At 42.4% G+C, this 21591-nt stretch overlaps 1 protein-coding gene across 1 annotated transcript in view; it reads left to right on the plus strand.

Moving 5' to 3' along the window:
- The window catches only part of LOC139217215 (Na(+)/H(+) exchange regulatory cofactor NHE-RF2), a 33581-nt gene extending 14648 nt beyond the window's left edge, over positions 1-18933 (plus strand). Inside the window, exons 3-6 of the mRNA XM_070848528.1 lie at positions 8567-8794; positions 16062-16215; positions 16602-16720; positions 16836-18933. Of these exons, the coding sequence (XP_070704629.1) occupies positions 8567-8794; positions 16062-16215; positions 16602-16720; positions 16836-16994 (660 nt within the window). The 3' untranslated portion in view covers positions 16995-18933. The remainder of the gene's footprint in view (positions 1-8566; positions 8795-16061; positions 16216-16601; positions 16721-16835) is intronic.
- The last annotated feature ends 2658 nt before the right edge of the window (positions 18934-21591 follow it).

A 21591-nucleotide genomic window follows, 5' to 3' on the forward strand; every position in this document is an offset into this window, starting at 1 on the left:
CTAATGACCATTTTTTTGTTTTGTCCACATTTGGTTGAAGGTAGTTATTAGTGCACCATTGTGTGAAGTGAAAAACGTTTTGACAGAGTTTTTGTCAATGAATAGAGAATTGCAGTGTCATCAGAGTATTTGACGTATGTGGTGAGTCACAAAATCATCATGATGGAAAAACAAGCTTAACTATATTCCTATTTAGTCTTAGATATGGTTGTTACAGGTTTAAACTTATAGTTGACTCAATTACTTAAGCACATTTTCTGGAGCACTATTTGATTAAACAATAAAATGAGGAACAAAAAACAATCAGCACAACAACTTTGGACAGATTTTGTAGACTCGTGTTGATGCAGTATGTTGCGTAGATCCCCAGTAACACTTTCACTAATTCCACACGCAGCTTGTTAAGAGACACAGCTGACCTGAGAACAGCCAGAGCCAAGAGATGCTAGCAACTTGGAGACATATTCAGCACTCATGTTCATGTAGCTAAGAGGATAAAACATAAGTGAGAGATTCTGTGCTCACGTATAGTGTGTTTTTACTCATTTCATTGTTAAAATATATTTTTTATCAAGGAGGGTGGTAGTTATTCTCCTTATTTCATTGCTTTAGTGTAAAAACTGAGGCGAGATTTGTGCTTTTTTTGTTTTCCTGCAGCGATTTTAAACTCAGTAACGGAGTTTGACTTTTAAACCCTCGAGAGGCAGATGAGACTTGGTGTTTTAATATGTGGAGTACAAGTGGTGCAATGACCGTTGTGACATTTATACATTTTTATGATTTTTTTTATATGGACTTTTAAGTGGACATCGTGGACAACATGATGTGAGACTGTGGGGAGCTGTGGCCCGAGTTTCCATCATGTCACCATCAAAGCTCTGATGTTCTGTGCTAATTGTTCATACAAGAAGTCAAGCTGACGGCCTTCATATCCATCATGATCTCATCTGTGCTCAGTGACAGTTCAGCTGCGAGCTGCAACACCCTTCGCAATATGTTTTCACTCGCAGGAGTTTTGCAGCGAAACGCAGCTTCAGCCCTGCAGCTTTTCAGTCAACCTGACGGTCGAGCTCTAACATCTTGAACAGCTGTTAAATGACAACACAAATCAACATCCATGACTGCTTTGTCAGACATTCAAGCGAAATGGAAAAAGTCATTTCTTTTTACAATCAGCCCATCAAGTTTCCCCTCAGCATTTCAATGGCTGAATTTCTGCTTTCTCGTGAGCTGTATTTATAGTTTGCATAGTGAAAGCAAAGAAGTGAATACTATTTTTTATGGACCCAGTCCATATATTTTCCTTCTATCATTGATTTCGCTCTCTTTGAACTTTCTAGGAAAAGAGAGAAGTTGCTTCTGTTGCAAACTGAAAATTGTTATGGACTACTGCTGCTGTATGAAGGTTGTGGCAGTGAAACAAAGGTGTGACGACTCAGGAGAAGGAAGAGATGTGCAGGTTGACTGGAGTTCGTTTTACTGTACTTTAATTGATCACGAAGACACCAGTCAGTAGTTGTGACGACTGATACAGGATGTGAAAACGTGACTCCGGTACATTGTGACTGCACAGCACGTTGAGTCATGACTCGTGACAAGTTCAGCTCTCGACTTTTACAGCATGCCACCCCCTTAGTCTCCCACTTCCATATTTCATTTTGTTGTGGTTTGTTTTTTGTTTCAGTTTTTTGTTGTTTAAAATATGTTATTTTGCCTTCTAGCCAAGACTCAGAAGGGAAGATACCAGTCACACGTCGCATATGTAGCTGTAGATAGCAGCCGTTAGCTGAGCTTAGCACAAGGACTGGAAGCAGAGGGAAACAGCTAGCCTGGCTCTGTCCAAGAGTAACAAAATGTGCCCACTGACGACTCTAAAACTCACCACTCAACATGTGATTTGTTTAATCCTGACAAAAACTGAAGTGTAAAAATATCTGGTCACTGTTTTATGGGGCAGACAGTTTGCGGGCCAGAACCAGTCGCCAGGCAACCAGCAGAGACTCTAGGAAGTTACTGCTCCCAAATAGGCCATCACATAACCCCCCCAATAAAACAGGACATTGTAGTTTTTTAACACTTTGATCATATATGCATTAAACATACAATATGCTTGTTCGTGAGCTTTAGACGTGCTGGGTGATGGATTTTGTTTGTTTCTTTCTTTCTGACAGAGCCAGACAAGCTGTTTCCCCACGTTTTCAGTCCTTATGCTAAGCTAAGATGAGCTTAATAGTTACCATGCAGATGTGAGAGTGGTTTCAATCTTTGCAATGAACCACATATGAATAAATGAACTAATAACCATATTTATTAGAATGGGGATATTTGTGTTAAATAGCAGTGATTCAACTTTGCATCTTGAGTCTGTAACATTCATCAACCCAGAGTGCAGAGCAATTTGCTCCATGACAAAATACGGGATCACTTTTCCAATCTGATCATGTTGCTCTTTACTTTATCGTTCCTATATGTTTTTCCCAGGAGCATTCGCTCCTGTGTTTTCACACATCCCACCTTAACGCTCCTCTCTCCTTTTCACTCGCTCCTGATTTATGATCTTAGGAAACACTTAAACAGCAGGTACCACATGTAGCACACACACACACACACACACACACACATATACACTCTGAAGCAGAGCAGGGGACTTTGTAAACATATCCCAGCAGGTCCCGTCCTAGCAGAGCAGCGCTGGACACACAAACACGCACAGCTAGCACTCGTATCACAGAGCTGTTACGCAATACACCACAACACCAGTGGGAAAAGCTGCTGTTGGTTATCGAGATCTCTGGCCGGTCTTCGTGTTCTCATATTCTCTGTGCCTGCCTCTCTTCCTGTCCTCCACATGCTGTGCATCATCTCCCTTTCTGCCTTGCCCTATTTATCTTTATCTTTCTGAGTTCTCCTCTCCTCTGTTACTCAGTCCTTCATTTTCATCTTTACAAGCCCCAAATCCCTCTCTGCTTTTCTCCAGCTGCCTGTCATTTCCTTTCTCTCTTGTTCCCTTCTGACTCCTCTCACTTTTTCTCACCCACAACGAACTGGCCAAATTCACTATTTCCCCCTTGGATAGAGCAACATGTAAAGCAGCTGTATGTGGGGTACACACACACACACACACATATACCCCCCCACACACACACATACCCACACACACACAAGCACATGTCATTGGCCTAAATGACTAAATGACAGCAATTTTCTTAATTTGGTAAACCCCTCTAAATGATCCTCATATGGGCTTTGCAGACATGTTTGAATCATGCTGTCACACAGACACAGAGCAGTGTCAGAGCACACAAAACTCCTCAAAGGATTAAAATCTCCATGAAATCTGTAGATAAGACATATGTGTTGTCCTAAAGCTGCACCTCTTGTCCGACAGATAGAACAGGCTGCACTGGTTCCACTACTGTCTTCATGGCAACTGGTTGTCAACCATGACGTCAGAAAAGTCCCACGTGCTCCTGTTGTTTGTAGCTCATGCGCCTCGGCGTCATGCAGCATCAGCAACACTTCCATTCACTGCTTCATTTTTAATTAGATCAGGCATCGTAGATGAACTCTGGCTTCAGGCCGACAGCCACCATGCGTTTTTGCTGCTTCCAGGAAATGTACGTTTGTGGGGTCAATCTAAATGCAGAAATTTGATTTTTTTCAGAGTTCAGAGGTCACAATACCAACAAACATGTTACATATGGAATAAAACAGCCATGTTTTGGTGATGCTAACTGTAAAAGCACACCATTGCTCATATCAGCAAACTGAATCTTCACTAATCCTTGCCCCTCCTTAGTTACCGTTGCTAGGGCTGCCAACAATAACTTAGGAGGGCAAAGTAAAATGTTTATAATTCTTATAATACTTGGACCAACGAGTGTTTAAGCAAAAGCAGGTTTCTGGTTCCACATTGAGCGTGGATTATGTCGGCTGAAAAGTTGGTTGAAAAATGGATCTGTCATTGAATTTATGTGTGTTAGTGTCTCCAGCTTTATTTTAATGAAAAGCCTGTATAATGGTAGTAATATGCACTTAATGGCTACCATACATGCTTAAATTGTGCTTAGAGGCTGAGGCTAAAGCTGCGTGTCCCATCCAAAAACACAACAGTCTCGCCAGCTGGCGATCCGGAGAATATTTGGAATTAAAGGAGCAGCAGTTTTTCGTCTATTGTGGTAAAGATTAATTGTTTCAGGAATATACAAGAATGTATCCTCCAACTTGATTGACATTTTATTGCAGCAGAAGTTGATGTTTTCAGCTGGTCTGAACACAGTAGGCTTAGGGTAATTTCTGCATTGCAAGCCCAGCTGGAAAACAGGCTGTCGACTCCAGTTGGCTTTTTCCAAACTGAGAAATAACATTAACAAAACGGGATGCAGTATTTAGGTCATGGAAGGACTCCGGTCGAGTTATGGAAAGTCATAAAAAACTACATCAGGGCCATGGAACAAAAACTGATGAATACGCTTTTAGTTGGATTTTCCCTCTAAATGGTTGGACACAAAGCTCTCTTGCTTGTTTAACCTTCCATCCACTGATTGTCAGTTTTCCACTGTATTCAATACATATATGTGTTTGTTACATAATCTAGTTCTACCATTCAGTAGGCCGTTCAGTTTTTAGTCACTAAATAGGTCATTTATCCACACTGGTTAGTGTGTTTTCAGTACACACTGAAATTAGTTCCTATGACATTATCTGCTGGCACTCTAAGTCGTGCGTCAGACTTCTCTTTAGACAAATCTGCCTTTAGCGAACTAAACGCAGCAGAAAAAACAACATACTTCTGACTGAGGGCTCAAAGGAAACTTGACCTCCTGATTTATTAGAATGGGGATATTAAGTTAACCATAATCCCCAATGGGAAGCATGCAAGTGAAAGCATTGTAGACATTACATACACACACACACACACACACACAGGATTTAAGGTTTCTTTGTAGCACATGCTCAAAAAAAACTTCATTGTGTTGTGGGCCAGCAGTGAGCCAATGATCCTTGGCTGTGAAAGGGTTAACAGCGGTCATGATCCATCCTATCGCAGTGCGCCACCGCTCAATTATTCAGCAAGCTGAGATCTAGTTTCATCAACTGCTAACGCAACTGCCAGCAGTCACAACCAGAAGGAAATATAGACATGACACAAGCTAAACACAAGTCTTTATTCTCAGTCAGACACCACGTAAACATCAGACTGGTCCCATTAAGACTCAAAGATACAGTCACAAGCACATATAGACTCACCACTACTGCTAAATTTATAATAAAAAAGTCATTTTTAAAGGAGATACATTAAGCAAATTTTAGGTTCATACTGTTTACCTGCTGTAACGTTTAAAACAATACGTTTTTCCTCATTCTGTGCCTACTCCAGAATGCTCTTTTCAACCTCTTACTGAATTTAGCCCCCATCTCTTTAAGGCCCCTACTGAAAAGCTTAGTCTGCTCTGATTGGTCAGTTCCCACAAGCCTGAGGAGGCACCGCCCACCAACTCCGTCACAAAATAAAGTAGATCGTCACTTTCTCATTTGGTGGAGGATATGAAGACTGTTGTGTGGGATTTTGTAGCCAACAACATGTTTTGCCCGCACTTTTGACATCTTCGACATGCAGCACTAGCATTAGCGAGATAACAACAATGTCAGACAGTGGGTGGGACCATCAACCTGCTGAAGGGGTGAAGGAGGTCACATGTTCAACAAGGGGGCCAAATTTTAGAGGACGGTCTTTGCTCATAGTTTGGGGATCGTTTGACTTGTCCACTTTAAGTCTCTAAGTCTTTAAAACAACAATGTTGTTGAAGGTAACATTAGGTTAATTAGCTAGCTAGCTTTGTAAATCTGCCTGTTACCATTGCCACTGTTATTGTTACCTCTTGATGTGCTGGTTTGAAAACTTTGAGCCTGATTGGCATAGCAACAGTAACTAAGGGGGTGGCGTTTAGCGAAGGGTGAATGATGTACGTAAATTTAGCTCAATATATATCACATTGCAATATATTAATCCAAAAAAGGAATCAAATTTCTAATGTAATCAAACTTGAGTAACCCAACCACGGAGTCAAACACAAGTCTTGTGTGTGGACGGTTCTCTCCCCCACATGTACTCACAGAGACTGACACAAACAAAGGCGTTATTGTGACAGGAAACTAAAAGAATTCACGGGATGGCACTTGTCCCTTTGACAGCACATCCTCTCAGTGTGCCACAGTCAGGACGCTGGGGTCAGTCCATGTGTGTGTGTTGTGTCCATCAGTTCCATAATGTTCTGCTGTGGGCGTGAAATATTCCAGATTGTTTTCCTTATAGAAAAGCAGAATTTTCCATGTGAACCATGTTTTCCATGTGTGTTTTGTTGCTGTTACATTCACATGCGTGGGGCAAAACATGGACACTGTGTTTTCCCAGCAGTTCCTGCTGCCTCTCCACCCATTGGGACTGTTTTGAAAGGTTTGCTGACAAAGGATGAAAACATCACATCTTATTTCTCTCTTTCGCTCATCAAAATATTTTTCTCAAAAACCATGAAGTTTTCAACACCCACTGTTCAAACAAACACGATGACCGCATTTCATTTGATGGCCTCTCCTCTTGGAGAGGTTGCGTGGTAACTCCAAACCTCTTTGCCTTGCCACTCTTCTTTCGAGCCAGGAGTCTCTTTCCTTGTACACCTTTCTACAGACATCTGCATCCATCCACTACCAGTAAAGAGCAGAGAACACACGCAGACTAATGGGCAAAGTTAAACCACTAAGTTTGTATAGATCAAACCCACAGCACCCAAAGACCAAATCAGAAGTGTCCAAAATGCGCACTAACGTCAAAGACTGAGACTTTTAGAGATGGCTCAGGCCCCAGGGGGTGATTAGTGGGGTGCAGACAGGCATTGAGAGGCCGACGGAGGTTAGATTGGCAGACACTTGCGTCTCCCCCGCATAATGACTCCCAGCTGTGCAACTCTCGCTGTTTACTTTAGAGGAGTCCCACTGCACAATCTTTTCCTCCCCGTCGTCACTAACTGGAAGCCTCATCTTGATTTTTTCGGTTCCGATCCGTCTCCAGTCTGTTAATCTGTGTGCTGAATTTCTCCGCACACTCTTAACTTGACTGTTTCTTTTCTTTAACTCTCTTTCTCAGTCCTCTCGCTGCATCTAATTTTCTATCCCTCCCACGCACTCTCGCCCTCACCGCTTGGTCCCTTTCTCCTCTCCCCTCCCATTTCTCTCCTTTGTCCAGATCCCATGATGCTAATACATTTGATTTCAGATATACTTTCTATCCTTTATAAAAATCTACCCCCTGCTGCCCAACCCAGCCACTTCCTCTCCAGGCAGGAAAAGGAGGATCTGGAGGGATTTAAGAGAGCTGTTGTTAGACTCTCTCCCTCCTTTGCAGGGCAAGCTGCCTAGATCACTGCTACTCTAAAGAATTTGGTGCCTGAAATTATAGCATATGTTGCAATGTTTTTCTTACAGTTGTGGGGTAGAATTTGAGGTATTATTGTGCATTTGCAATATAAAGGAAGTTAAAGAGGAGATAGAGTTCAGAGAAATTGATCACTAGTTAATTATTGTTAAAAAAAAAAAAAAGCAGTTTAAAAAAAGATGTCCTTGTTCTTTGTCAGAATAAACCATAAACCATCTTTTCCTCTCTACACCCTGAAGTACCTTTGCCTCTCTCTTTCCTTCTCTCTCTCTCTCACCCTGCCCACATACTCCATATGTATTTTTAGCTGGCACAAACTGGATCATGCTGATAGCTTCGCATATGCAGTGGAAACAGCAGACTTGTTGCGTAATATGAATGCAGATGCACACATGTGTATTGTATGCAGACATACATGTGGTCACCCGACACCCGCTCTACCTCTCTGTTACCTCACAGCTAATATCAGCTGAGGTTACAGAGCTGGCCACCAGCTATTAGCCCTCTCACTGCACATTTTTTTTGCCGGCGTGTAGGTGGTAAATCAGTGTGATCACACTGCAGAGCTCAAGGCACAATTATACAGGTTCTATAAATGTCTTCATCCAGGCTGTTAGAGCTGTCAGCGGCGTGGACAGCTTCTCTCCAGAATAAAATGCGCTGTATAACATCGATTCTACAACTGAATGATAATTTAAAATGAAAACATAACAAGGAGAATAACCCTGTAACCAACAAAAAAATGATATACAAGTAATGAGATAAAACACGTGGAATATGGTTTGGTGAGACTGCATTGTGTTCTACCTACAGGCTTGAAAGGTGGTTCTTGTGTTGCCACTCTGACTTTGCCAATCTTTCTACATACACTGCCCCTTTTAAACCTCTTTTATAGGCCTTTAAACTTTATAAATGCCAAAGTTGTGGTGTATATTCTTAGGTACTTCCTGGCTGTCTTCATGAACTAATGGGTAAACCTTTATATTTACATAGTTTTTATATATTTTACCTGTATTGCCGTTGCATCTCTCTCTAACATTACATAGTAATCGCTTACTTGTTCCCTAGAAGAACAAGCAAAAGTGTTTCTGCATTGTAAAACACATTGTACACATTTTTCTCATTCTCTCTCAGGAGGCTCTTGCCCAGGCTGAGGCCCACACACAGGCCCAGTCCCAGTCGCGGCCCCAAGTCGACCCGTCTGAGCTCGTCCCACGTCTGTGCCACCTGGTGCGGTCTGAAAACGGCTACGGATTCAACCTGCACAGTGATCGATCCCGGCCCGGACAGTACATCCGCTCCCTAGACCCCGGATCACCTGCCGACCACGCCGGGCTACGGCCACAAGACAGGCTGATTGAGGTAGGACAGAGGAGTAGAAGGATGGGGTGCCTGAGTAATGAAGTCCACCACCGTAGTCCTACTTTGGATGATCTGAAGTTTTTGTTGACACTTTCAGCTCGCTTGTAATTTTTAAAAAGCTGTAATTTTAGCTTGTGGTGGTCTTGTGTTGGACTACTTTATATCATCATTGTTGTTATTCCTGTTTGTCCACCCTGTGTATGAGTGTGGGCTGTAAACAACCACAAATATAGATTTTTCGGTTATGAACAGGTTTCGCCCTTTGAACATATACAAACAGCATCTGAATTTTTGCAGTTCTATTCATACTTTAGTTTAGGGGCCGTCTCAAAGATACATTCAGAATCGCTTCCCACATATTTAACAGTAGCTTTTAATTTATTTTCATTTCATAGACACTTCACACCAACTTTAATGTCATCTGGACTTCTTGCCATTACACACACAACCTCCTGTTTGTAAAGCATGCACTATGGCAAAATGTAATCTGCTTCACACAGATACAAATACATGTTGTGTGACTTAAACAGATACGGTATCACACTCCTAATGTTTGTCTGTTTGGGAGTCTTTTATAAGTGGGCATAATAAGAAATTAATGGGATGAGAGGGAACGTCTACGGCAATGGTGATAAGCTGGAAGGAGTCTGGGCCGCAGAATGTCAGGCACAAAAAGGTGATAATATGTGAGTGTTTCATGCATACGCACACTTGGTTGACACAGCAGAGCTCAGCAGAGGAATGAGGAGTACACAGGCTAATGAGGTGATTATTGATAAATGATTCAGGGTTAGTCTGCTACATGTCAGAGAACAGTATGATTGACTGGGTGTGAGAAAATCCTCTTCATCATGCTGCTTAGCAGATGGGAGTCTGTGTTGGTGGTTACTGTGCATGCATGTAGTTATGTGTCAACACTCCTGAGTTTCCATGTGCCCACATTTCCACACAACCGTTCAAACCATCACCTCTTAATAAATCTATTTTCCAGGAAAAGTAGCTATTGGTTGCTATTGGAAGTAATTTATTTATGTTTATTTGAACGCAAATTAAGTTTGTAAGATAGAAGGAGAACACCTGAATGGACCAGCTAAGTGAAGATCCTAAACACAAGATCGCAAACACAAGACTAAATATATTCCCTCATCAGGATCCACCCCACAGTCAAGCTGCTTTATCGTCAAGTTTTTACATTGGTCCAAAAAAGTAGTTTGTATAGTTTGTCTAAAGACACAGAAAACGCACTCTCCCACACCAGATCGAATACAGATGTGACTCCATCTACACACACTGTCACAGCGGTAATTAAAATGGCAGGAGTCTCAAAGGGTAGCAGGACATGAAGCCTGGACTCAATCTTCACTATGTGTCAGACTGGAGAGAGAGGAGACGCCAGTCATAGGGGAGAGGTGAGGCAGTTATAAATCAGGGTGATCGCAGAGGGGGAGATGTGAGGGAGGAGGGGGGCAAAGAAAGCAGCAGAGAGCAAAGATGCAAGGACAAAGAGGAAAAGGGGTGTCCTTGAGAAAAGATGACAAAAACAGACTGTAAATTGTAGTCAGTATTAAAGTTTCTTTCACATGCAGAACTTCATTGAAGTGTCTTTTTTTTTTTTTTTTTTTTTTAAAAAGGTAATTAATTGAATTCTATGAAAGGGTGAGGAAATCGCTGACAGAAAAATGGATTCTCAGTCAACTTTACCCTGGTTAAGAAAAAATACACTCACGCAGAAGCATCATCATTTTCATTTTAAGTATTTTGTCATGTGCTCATATGACATTCAGCCTCCTTTCCCATGACCTTTGCCGTCACTGGTTGTACATCAGGTTCCAGACCAGGCTGCAGAGCAGGCCAAACAAGACTCTGATAGAGTCTGATGATAAAAGGTTAAACAGAGTTCATTTAGGAACCCTCAAAACGTGGAGGAACATACAAACAATTTTCCCATTAAGTATATGATCTTGTTTTTTTAACCTTCAGTTAGCTATTCAATCCATTTGACAGCATTTCGTGCCTAGACTTCTAGAGCAGGGCCTGTGCTGAAAATGTTCTGTTTTGGTGCATTCAAGGACTCTCTAATGATCACCTGATTTTGTAGAGAAGTCAACCACAGACATTAACACAGTGTTTTTTAGAAATGGGGATATTGTCTTTCTTGCCAAAAGTTAGATGAGAAGATCGATACCACACTTTTGTACAATAAGCACATGTATGTAGCTACAGCTAGCAGCTGGTTAGCTTAGCTTAGCATTAAGTCTGGAAACAGAGGGAAAAGTAATTTTTTTTGCTTAATGACAACATTGCTGTGGTGTGAGCCTGCACCACCTGCACGGGTGGGCCAGAGGCATGATGGGATGAACACTGCTGCACATATTCAGTGAGCCACACGTGTATATGCCAGGTGAGCAATCCTCATTGGACAGAATAGGCGCCAGCTTTGCCTTTAGTATCCAACTCATATAATACATCCATGCCAAAAGCAGGCACCTCCTGGACTAGCTGCTTCTCCGTTAACTGGCTGCTACATATTTACCATACAAATATGAAAGTGGTATCAATCCTCTCATCTAATTCTCAGTTTTAGAGCTGAATTTTTTTTCAGAGCTGCAGTTGTTCATTAAAGTAGAAGTCTGTCAGAGGCAAAATGTTGTTGATCGCACTCCAGAGTCTTGGCATTAGAGGATGCTGATGATCCACTGGAACATTAGATGTCTGATGAGAGTGTGTGGGAACATCCTGTCACAGGTCACTGATGACAGTCACGGTCCGTCACCTCCCTGCATCTCTCCATGGAGGCATAAATGGAGGATCACATTTACATGCACACACACAAATGAAGTTGGGAGGTTCTCAAGACTGTCAGGCCAAATCCAGTTATCCAGTTAAAGGAGTTTTATTTGCATAATGCATATGTGCGCACAATGCCAAAGCAAAGATCTGAATATAACGTAGAAATAAACAATGATAATATCTGCGCTGTTTAGAACAGAAGCTTAGTCAATAAGTCAGAAAATGTATCAGAAACTATTTAGATAATCAATGAATTGTTTAAGTTATTTTTCAAGTAAGAAACCCAATGGCAGCTTCTTCAATGTGATGAGTTGCAGCTTTTTTCAGTTTAATGTCATTACAAACTGAATATCTTTGGTTTTTGGAATGCTGGTCAGAAAAACCAAGACATTCGAAGACATCGTGTTGAACTCTGGGAAAATATAACGGACTGATATTACTGTTGCCTTTAATGGACTGAAAAAATAATGAGAAGAATGAGAAAATAATGGGCAGTTTCATCTCTAATGAAAATAATTGTTAGGTGCAGCCCTGGTTTAGTGGTTCCTAATAAAAAAAATGTGGGACAAAAAGTTCACACTGTCAGCACTTATTATTCATGTATCTACTCATTTATTTTCCTTTGTTATGTGTGAAAAAGGGAATGTATACTGTTAAAGCTTTGGGCTGTTTTCTACAGCAGTTATCTGTACTTTACAGCAGGACACTGTAAAGTAAACCCTATGAGGCTTTCTGGTAATTACTGTATGTGATTTCTCGCCAGCTTGATAACTTTATCTCGGAGTTTTCGTTTTGTTTGGCCCAAAATAAAATAAAATCTGAGCCTCTGTTGAGTTAGTTGGCTGCTGCTCGTGTGTGTCTGTGTGATAATAGCAACCGTCTCTGACCATGCATCAAGACAGCGCTTGTGTTATCTGTCAGCAGTTTGTTAGAGAGGTGAACAACCATGACAGATCCCTCTCTCTCTCTCTCTCTCTCTCTCACCACGCCCCATTACACTGGAGGTGTGTCAGCAGCGAGCGTTGTAAATGCTCTGGTGAGAGCTCAGCTTTCTGTCGATGTTTGGCAGAAGCAGTGACACCCGTGAACGCCTCATCAGTCTCTCTGCTCTGCCTGCGCTCGACAGTGCATACTCTGGGCCTCTCACAAAACTGAGGGTGACTTCAAAGAAGTGCAGCACTCTCGCTCCTCTAATAGTACCCACATACATGCTTAAGATTATTTTTTATGATAGCCCACAGATCAGCTCCACAGTGAGTTCACCCACACACTCACTTAAAGGTCCCATATTCTGTTAATTTTCAAGGTCATATTTGTATTTGGAGGTCGTACTAGAACAAGTTTATGAAACATTGTTTCTCATCCAGATGTGGCTGCTGCAGTTGTCTGGAGGCTCCGTTTTAGAAGAACAGAACAATCTGCTGCTTCACTGTCGCTTTCGACGTTTTTGTATTACAGGGAGCTGGAGTTAGTAAGTAAGTGAGCTAGTAAGGGAAAAACAATGGCAGACAGTGAGTTGGATTCAGGAGGTTTTCAGTGGGTGGGGACAGTCGGCCTGCTGAAGGGCTGGAGGAGGTCACATGACCAACAAATCCCCTTATGACATCATAAAAAGAGCCAAAGCTAAACGCAGTGTTTTCACACACGTTTACTGAAAGATGGAGCAGGAGAAAAAGAGAGCAGATGGTCTTTCTTCAGAGTTTGGCAGCCTCTCAACACACAGGGGAGACACATTCATGCTGAGAATCATTAAAAAGTGCGTTTTGTAGAATATGGGACCTTTAATCTGACATTGTCATCCAGCTCAGGACTCACTACACTGGAGACAACCTTACAAACACAACAAAGAAATTTGTTTTTTCAGTCAGTCAGGCCACCACTGTGGTCCAGACTGAAATATCTCAACAAATATTGGACAGATTGACATAAGATTTAACACAGGCACAGGCGGTCCCCGGAGGATGAACCCTGCATGTTACTGTGTGTCACCAGCAGGTCACTTATCCAGTATGATATCTCAGTATCTACCAGATGGATTGGCACAGTCTATCCTAACGGTTTTGGAGGTCAGCTGACTTTTCTTCAACAACCACATTTGTAGTACTATTGGATGAATTGCCATTAAATGCGATACACACATTCATGTCCCCCTCATGATGACCTGCAGTTACTCGGTGATCCCTTAATTTGTGTTCAGTGCTCATTAGCGATTTTTAGCATGCTAAATTAAGATGGTGACCATGGTAAGCATTGTACCTGCTTAGCATTAGCATGTTAGTATTATCACTGTGAGCATTTTAGCATTGGTATTTAGCTCAGTGCACCACTGTGTATAAGCACAGCTTCACAGAGTTACTAACATGGCTGTAGACTCTTGGCCAGGAAGGGATCAACCAGCATCAACCAGGAAATCCTGTTCTTTGCAGAGACATCACCATGAAACCTTAATACTCTTGATTTGGCCAATGTGCCACGTTCTACTAAAAAAACCTAATAACTGTTCTGGGAATATTAAATGTCCACTAATTTATCTACAGAAATCAGTTTCTGAATTACTTTGAGGCAACAAATTAGGCCATTCAGTTGCTGAATCATGCATTATTTGAACTGTCACAGCTTGTTTAAAAACGTCACATGAAATCTTTGCAAAGCTCAACTGGAAACCAAAGAGTTAAAAGTCACACGTGCGTCATATTCACACGTGTAGAAATTGTTTGTTTCGATCAATCAAAGGTTAGTGTGTAGCTGCTCAGTCTCACACACACAAACACACACACACACACAGTCACACAAAGCAGATCAAAACAGTGCCAGTGGACTTCAGGTCGCTGGACCCTCCATGACTTTGAAGAGGCAAATACTTACACACACATACGCACGCATACACACACTAGTATCAAGAGGTTCCCTGAGGAATAGTCCCATGAGACATAAGCTCCTGTACTGTTCCTACAGTGTGGATTAATTAGCCCTGCAGGCAGAGAGCGGAGTGTATTGTCTTTGTGTGGGATGGACTGTTAATGAAGGACTGTGAAACATGACACAACACCTGCTGTTTGGCCGAATACAAAGATGCTTGTTCTCTCTGTATCAAACTGTCTGTCTGAGTCTCCGGCTGACTGACGATGTCTGTTTTATCTGTCTGTCATGAGTCCTGGGAAGAAAGGATGGAGTAGAAATTTTTCAGAGGAGAGGAGAGGAGAGGAGAGGAGAGGAGAGGAGTTGTTCACATTTAGCACCTGTTGATTCCACTCTTTCTTCTTGTTTCCTCCAACTCATTTACAATGTTGTCTTCCTTCCTCTCTCTCTCTCTGTTCTTGTTTTCGCTTCCTTTCTTTTCTGAAATACCCACAAAGTCTGTCTCATTGCACCTATTTGCTTACAGTTTTACTTTTCGTGTGTGTGAATTTACACTTAGCTTCCTATTCCTCTGCTTTACTACGTCCAGTCTTGCCATAAGCGGTGAATTTTAAGCAAATTCTCCCTCAGGACTCTGACACCTGAAACCCGGCACTATAGCTGGAGCCCAGCGGGGCCATCAATAATTGAATGTGCACCAACACTCACTTGGCGTGGTGCGACGCTACCTGCCTTAGAGAGGCCAAGGTCTAGACAAAGCTGCTGAAACATTGGCCTCCAAATGCTTCTAGATGAGGATTATTGTGTTTTGCTCGTTAGGTGTAGAGGCAAGGGCGTTATTGTCACATGGTCACTCACATGCACTCGTATTCATTATGTTCCTCTGTTCAACTGTGAAGGGAGAGACATAAGGTGGCTCCAGGGTTTTTTGATTATTGTAACCCCATATCGAAGTATTTAAGGAGTCATTTAGGAGGAGTCTTCTTTTAATGTGGTAAATCATAACAACTACAGCTGCATGAACAGCTGTCCTCTCCTGGATTTCCTTTGCAAGAATCCAAGAGTTTGAGTATCTTGGTAAGAGAGCTGCTGGCGCTCTGAGAGTCACGTTGAGGAGTGTATAATCGGTGTGTTGTTCCACGGCTCCACCTACTGGACTAAATGGGTACTGCAAGCTCTCAGTGACGTGAGGCACAGAGGGTTCTGCCTTATTCTAAGAACAAAGTGAATGTGGTTGTTTATGTATGTTTTTGGTATTCCCCGTAAATTAAGCCTCTAGAAAGAAAGTAGGGCGTTAATTAAATGTGTCTTTGTATTGATGTTTTGTTCTGTTCTCTGTATTTTGGAGATGTGCCTAAAGCTGTGTGAACAACATTATATCTACCTTCTGAAGATCTTCATGGCTGCAAAAAAAAAAAAAACTTTTCAAAGAATCCTCCAACCCCCAACTGAGAACATCTTTACAGACGCTCACATCTATCTGCTCCCTTGAAAAGATGACTAATGGTTGAAATGGGATTGTTACTCTCAGGAAGCAGACTCTGATGGATGCTCTTATTTGTCTGTCTCGTTTTTCTTTATCTTTATCTGACCCTCTTGTGTCTCTTGCATTCTCCAGGTAAATGGTGTGAACATCGAGGGCATGCGGCATGCGGAGGTGGTGGCCTTCATAAAGAAAGGGGGAGATGAGACCTGGCTGTTGGTGGTGGACCCCGACACAGACGAGCACTTCAAGAGGAGGGGGGTCGTCCCCACAGTGAGCCATCTCAAAGGTAGGACAGCACTAACAAAAGCACAAAAGCTATGCAGAACATATTGATCTGAACTTTCGTGTTAAATGGGAAAATGATAGCAGGTACAAAGAATGAGGTTGTCTACAAATCTGGGTGACACAAACATTATTATAATAATAAACCCATAATAAACCAATTTAATACTGTCTATATTCCCCCATTGATTCGTAGGAAATAGCACAGTTCTTTCTGGGAAACTTCCCAAGAAATTATTAGGACATTCCTCGACTAATTCTTGAATTGATGAGGACGAAACATTTTCATTCTTACGTCACAACAAACCATGTCAGACTTCATGTGCTGACTGAGATCAGGCTTAGACGACATTTTCTTCACTGTTTTCTTTCTGTGTTTGTTGTTCACAGACTATGATGGTCCGTCCATATCCAACGGCTCCCCCAACCCTCAGATCAACGGCAGCTCCACCACACAGTCCATCAGGTCCACGCACTCTGACCTCAGCAGCCAGGGCAACAGCACACAGGTGGGTGTGGGCATTCATGTATGGGTGTTGTGTTTGGTCTTTGGTCCTTCACGTGACGGTCAGAACCCTCAACCCTTCTGTCTGCTTTCCATCTTCAATTATGTCCCGGGTCTAGCTGGCGGATGATGAGGGCAGCCGGCTGTTGGACCCGTTCGCTGAGATTGGCCTGAGCGCTACGGCAGCAGAGGAGAAAATGAAGATCCATGCCAAAGAAAAGAAGAAGGCGCCGCAGATGGACTGGATGCAGAAATACAAGCTGTTCAGCAACTTCTGAGACGTTCCCCTCCGTGGACACTTCAGACACCAAAGGACAGAGCTTCTCCACAAGCTCTTTGCAGCCCTTCGCTTTGAGGAGTTTCTGCTGTGGGAGAACGTCCCACTTACTACCCAGATCATGTTTTTTCTCAGAGGAAGAACCAAGATCCTACATATGAACGTATTTTATTCCTGGAATTAAATGTGACAAAAGGAAAAAGTTGTCCAATGGATTTGATTTTTTTTTAAGCCACTTCAGAGACATTTTAGCAGCTCCTTTTCTCTCTTGAAAGTGCTGACTGACTGCAAAAACTGTGCAAACTTCAAATTACTCTGTTCAGAAGAAAGAGCGTCTTATAAAGCTTCACATACACGTACTTCTATGAGATGGGAGACAGACAGATCTGCCCTTTTTACTTTAATCGCCCCATTCTTCCCACTCCTCGAGACTCGTTTCAAACAAACGTGGGAGACAGTTATTTTTATATTTAAAAAGTATAAGCAACCATAAGAATAAAACAGTATCCCAGCATCATGGACTGCATTTTAAAGAGTTTTATGGACACTGTGACATAAATGATTGTGGACATTGTGGGAGCTTTGGCCCATCAGTCAGAGGATGCCCAAAGTTGGCAGAAGATCACTGTGAAAGAGTTGAGACCCTCCACCTCCAGCATACACACACATGCTTGATAATAACCACAGACAGAGAAAAGCATGGCTGTGTGTACTGACTGTGTGTGATGTATGCTACATGTATTTGTACCTAACTGACTGATCATCAGATCAGCTCTGCTTTATCCACAAAAAAAAAAAAAAAGTATGTTACTTGTTATTTAGCGCTCAGTCATAATAAGTGTGTCACCACTAACCTCTTTTCCCAAAGTGCTCCAGTGCACGTGTGCATAACAGAGGGAAGCACCACTAACAGTACATGTACTAATAAAGTAAATAATGGAACCTGGAAGGTAGAAGAAAGGAAGATTTCTCAGGGCAAATGGCACAATGAATGAGTTTATCATTGGAGCAGGCTTGATGTGAGCAGCAGAGGGCAAACTTACACCACAAATAGAGTCTCCTTTGGCCACTTAAACAAAACAGAGTAGATGGTTATCCAGGCTGAGTTTTGGGTGGTTTTTGTCAAACAGATTTTTAGTCAAGACCAGTAACTTCATGCAGTCACCAGTAGTTGCTTGGCACCAATAAATAGTCCAGTATAAACACAAAATTGTCACTTTTTTTCTACAAATTAAACAGACAAGATGTGACGTGATTACTGAGCTTTAGAGGAGCCGGTTGGTGGATTTTGTTATCATTATACAGAGCCAGGCGTTCACCCTGTTTGTGTGTTAAGCTAAGCTAACCAGCTGCTCATGGTAGCTTCATATTTACAGCACAGACACAGAGAGTGGTTTAGATCTTCAGCGTCCTTTCACCAGAATGCAAATAAGAGTATACCCAAAATGTTGTATTATTCCTTTAACTAAATAAAAAAGGCAGGTTAAGGCTCAAAAGTGAAGGGATGTGATGAGCTACAGCATGAAGGTTGCATGTGAGGTCAGAGATGCTCTGGAGGATCTAGTGAAAGAGACTGTGGGAGCCACAGAGCTTACTGAGGATTATTACCCATAAGGGGACAGCTGTCATACACATGCTCGCACACAATGCGTCTGTGTAGAGAAGGTATACATGCAGCAATGCAAGCAATGTTGATATGATGCATTACAGCAAGTGGGACCGCAAGTTGGGGAAATCATCTCTGTGTACATTGTTTTTTTTTTTTTGTTCCCGTACATACTCTTACTCGTACTTTGAACATCAGTGTGTGTGTGCAGTAGGGCTCACTCCGTATGTTCTGACATTCACAGGAAAAGAAACTCTACATTACCATGGCTGATGTATATACAGTAAAAGCTTACAGTATATATGGCAGGTTGCATTTCAATAAAGTGTGACAATGACGTTTTTGAATATATTAAATTGTCGTCGTCATTTGTCGTGCTTTCTCTGATGTGTCCTGCGTCTCTCCACATTTTGTCCTCCAACACTCTCATCTGCTCCACCAGCTCGTACGTTCTTATTCTCTCACATTCCTTTCTCTGTCTCTCCGTCATTACAACATCTCTCATTTGCTCTCGTTTCCTCTGGTTCCCCCCTCAACCCCCGCTCTCTCTCTGTCTGTCCTGCTGAGGATTACGCCGGCGTACAGTTTCAGTTTCAGCCTGTTCTCGGAGTTCTCCACCAGCCAGCTGCTGCGAGCTTTCAGGCCACACGGAGGTCAAACAAAGGTCAAAAGTGTACTTGTGCGCACGTGTGTGTGTGTGTGTGTGGGTTTGCGTGACGGAGACAAGTGTGTGTTTGTACTTATATGTGTATCTCCATTGTGTGCCTTGAGATGTACAGTGTGCCATTGTATTGCTTCGTCTGCATTTTGGTCCAGTCTGTGTGTTTGTTCTCAGATAAACAGTGGAAGAAGTTCTCAGATGATGATGGTGATGCAGTTATTTAAAAATAGTCAATTACAAATTATTAATTTAACTCTGTACTTAAGTAAAAGTTTAATGCACGAAATGTACTCAAAGTTCAAAAGTAAGAGCACCGGCTGGGCAGAAAAAAGGCCCTTTTAATGATGCATATGACATAATTTGATTTATAATATTGATGCTTTAATCTGTAACCAGTATTTTACTGTTGCAGCTGGTTGAGAGGGAGCTGGTTTTAACTGCTTTTATAGACAGTTTGAAAGTTTAGTCCAGCGTTTCAAAATCAAGGCGTAGGGCCTCCATAAACTGTGATTCGATGAATCTGCGGCGTCCTGAAATGATTAAAGGGGTAGAAAGTAAGAAAAAACTAAACTCTGTTACACAATTTTGTATTTGCGTTTTGTGCTTCTCGGCTGTATTTGTGAAATGTTGGGTGATTTTACTATATGGGGCAAAGAAGAGTTGTTTAAATGAAAGCATCTGAGAAGTCAAAAAAAGGTGAAATGTCTATTTGGTGGGACTGCCACTATAACACAAAAATTAAAAAATGCAGTACATGAAGAAAAATGTTCACAAAAAAATTCTGTTTGACCACTAGGTGGTGCACCGTCAGCATTTTGCATCCAGGAAGTAAGCCAAACCTTGGTCGTGTGAGGCTGCGGGTACATCCAGTGCCCTACCTGATCTTTGTCGAAATGTAATGCCACACGTGGGCACATTATCAAGCTCCCTGGAGGTTATGGCAAGGCCGACTAGTGACGCCAGCACATCAAAGGACAGGCCCAGTTCAAAGCAGTCTGCAATTTCAGAGCAGTAAAAGCAGGAGAACAGAAGCAGAGAATAGAGCCACAGGTGGGCACTTTCTGTTTAGCCTGTCTCAGCCAATGCAGGCATTTCTACCCACTATTGATGATAGATGATTGCTTGATTCTCACCCTAGGCTTCTGTCCTCCTGCGGGTCTCCTGGATTTTAATTTAAGTTAACTGTACAAACAATTTTTTTTCACCAGTCTTTTACCTGTGTTTTTTTGACCTTAGTTTTATTCTCTTTTTGTGTCTCTCAGTCTTTCCGCCGCCTTTCGATCCCGTCCAGTATCCCACCCTCCAAGTTAGAGTGCCACCCATGTAACAGTGCCAGGGCTGCCCGGGATGCAGTGGTGCCCGCAAGGAGGGAGAAACCACAGACTGACAGGGAGGGGGAGAGAGAGAGGGATTGGGGAGGAGAGGGGAGGGGGGGGGGTGAGTCCGTCCCCATGGCAACTGTGTGTTTTTGTTAGCGCTCGTGAGTCAGACAAGCAGTGACTCACAGTCAGGAGGAAACACACACACACACACACACAGTCACATTCATACTCACACTCCCACTCACTCGAAGGGAAGCCAAATAAGGACAGCTACACTAACATGCACAGAGAGGGAGAGGGAGAGGGCAGGAAAAAGAAAAGAGAGGGGAACGAGTTGGATCATTTGTTCTATCCCAGAAAAGTCCATAAAGAAACAAACAAAAGGAAAAGTTGCAAGTGAGAGAGACGAAAGAGGCAAAGAGAGAGAGAGATGGGATAGGAGAGTGTGTGTGCCAAAATGGAGGGACGCCGGAGAGCTAGAGGGCACGAGTGCGGGCACATACCCTCTCCCAAGAGCACCCTTCACATGGGTGGGGGTTGCGGAAACACACACAGACACACCCAGGTTGTGCACACCTTGGCTTAACTTGTTAAACCACCCATTTATTATCTGACGCCTACACCTTTAGGAAGGCCACCTGCTTTTGCACAACAAACTCTGCATTTATTTAACTTTGCAAATCTGATTTTGGGTGATAAACTGGAGGAAAAAAACGTACAAGTTTAACAAAGCTGAACTGAGCTGCATGTTTCTTTGATATTTTTTTAAACTACAGAGCTGGTCAGGTAGCGTTTGCGCTCTACAAAAATGAGTAGCTTGATTGTTCTTGTGTTCGTCATCTCTTTCCCCTCCGAGTGATGGATTTATCTTCCCACTGTTGTTTTGCTGGAGTCCTTTAGGTGGTGGGGATGACTGACTTTATTTACTCTGGGGAGTCTGCAGGTTTATGTGTGTGTAGACTGTGATTTACATACAGTTACAGACCATTGCTCATCCCACACTAAATGT

The sequence above is a fragment of the Pempheris klunzingeri genome, chromosome 17, assembly GCF_042242105.1.
Source record: "Pempheris klunzingeri isolate RE-2024b chromosome 17, fPemKlu1.hap1, whole genome shotgun sequence".
Taxonomy (NCBI): Eukaryota; Metazoa; Chordata; class Actinopteri; order Acropomatiformes; family Pempheridae; genus Pempheris; species Pempheris klunzingeri.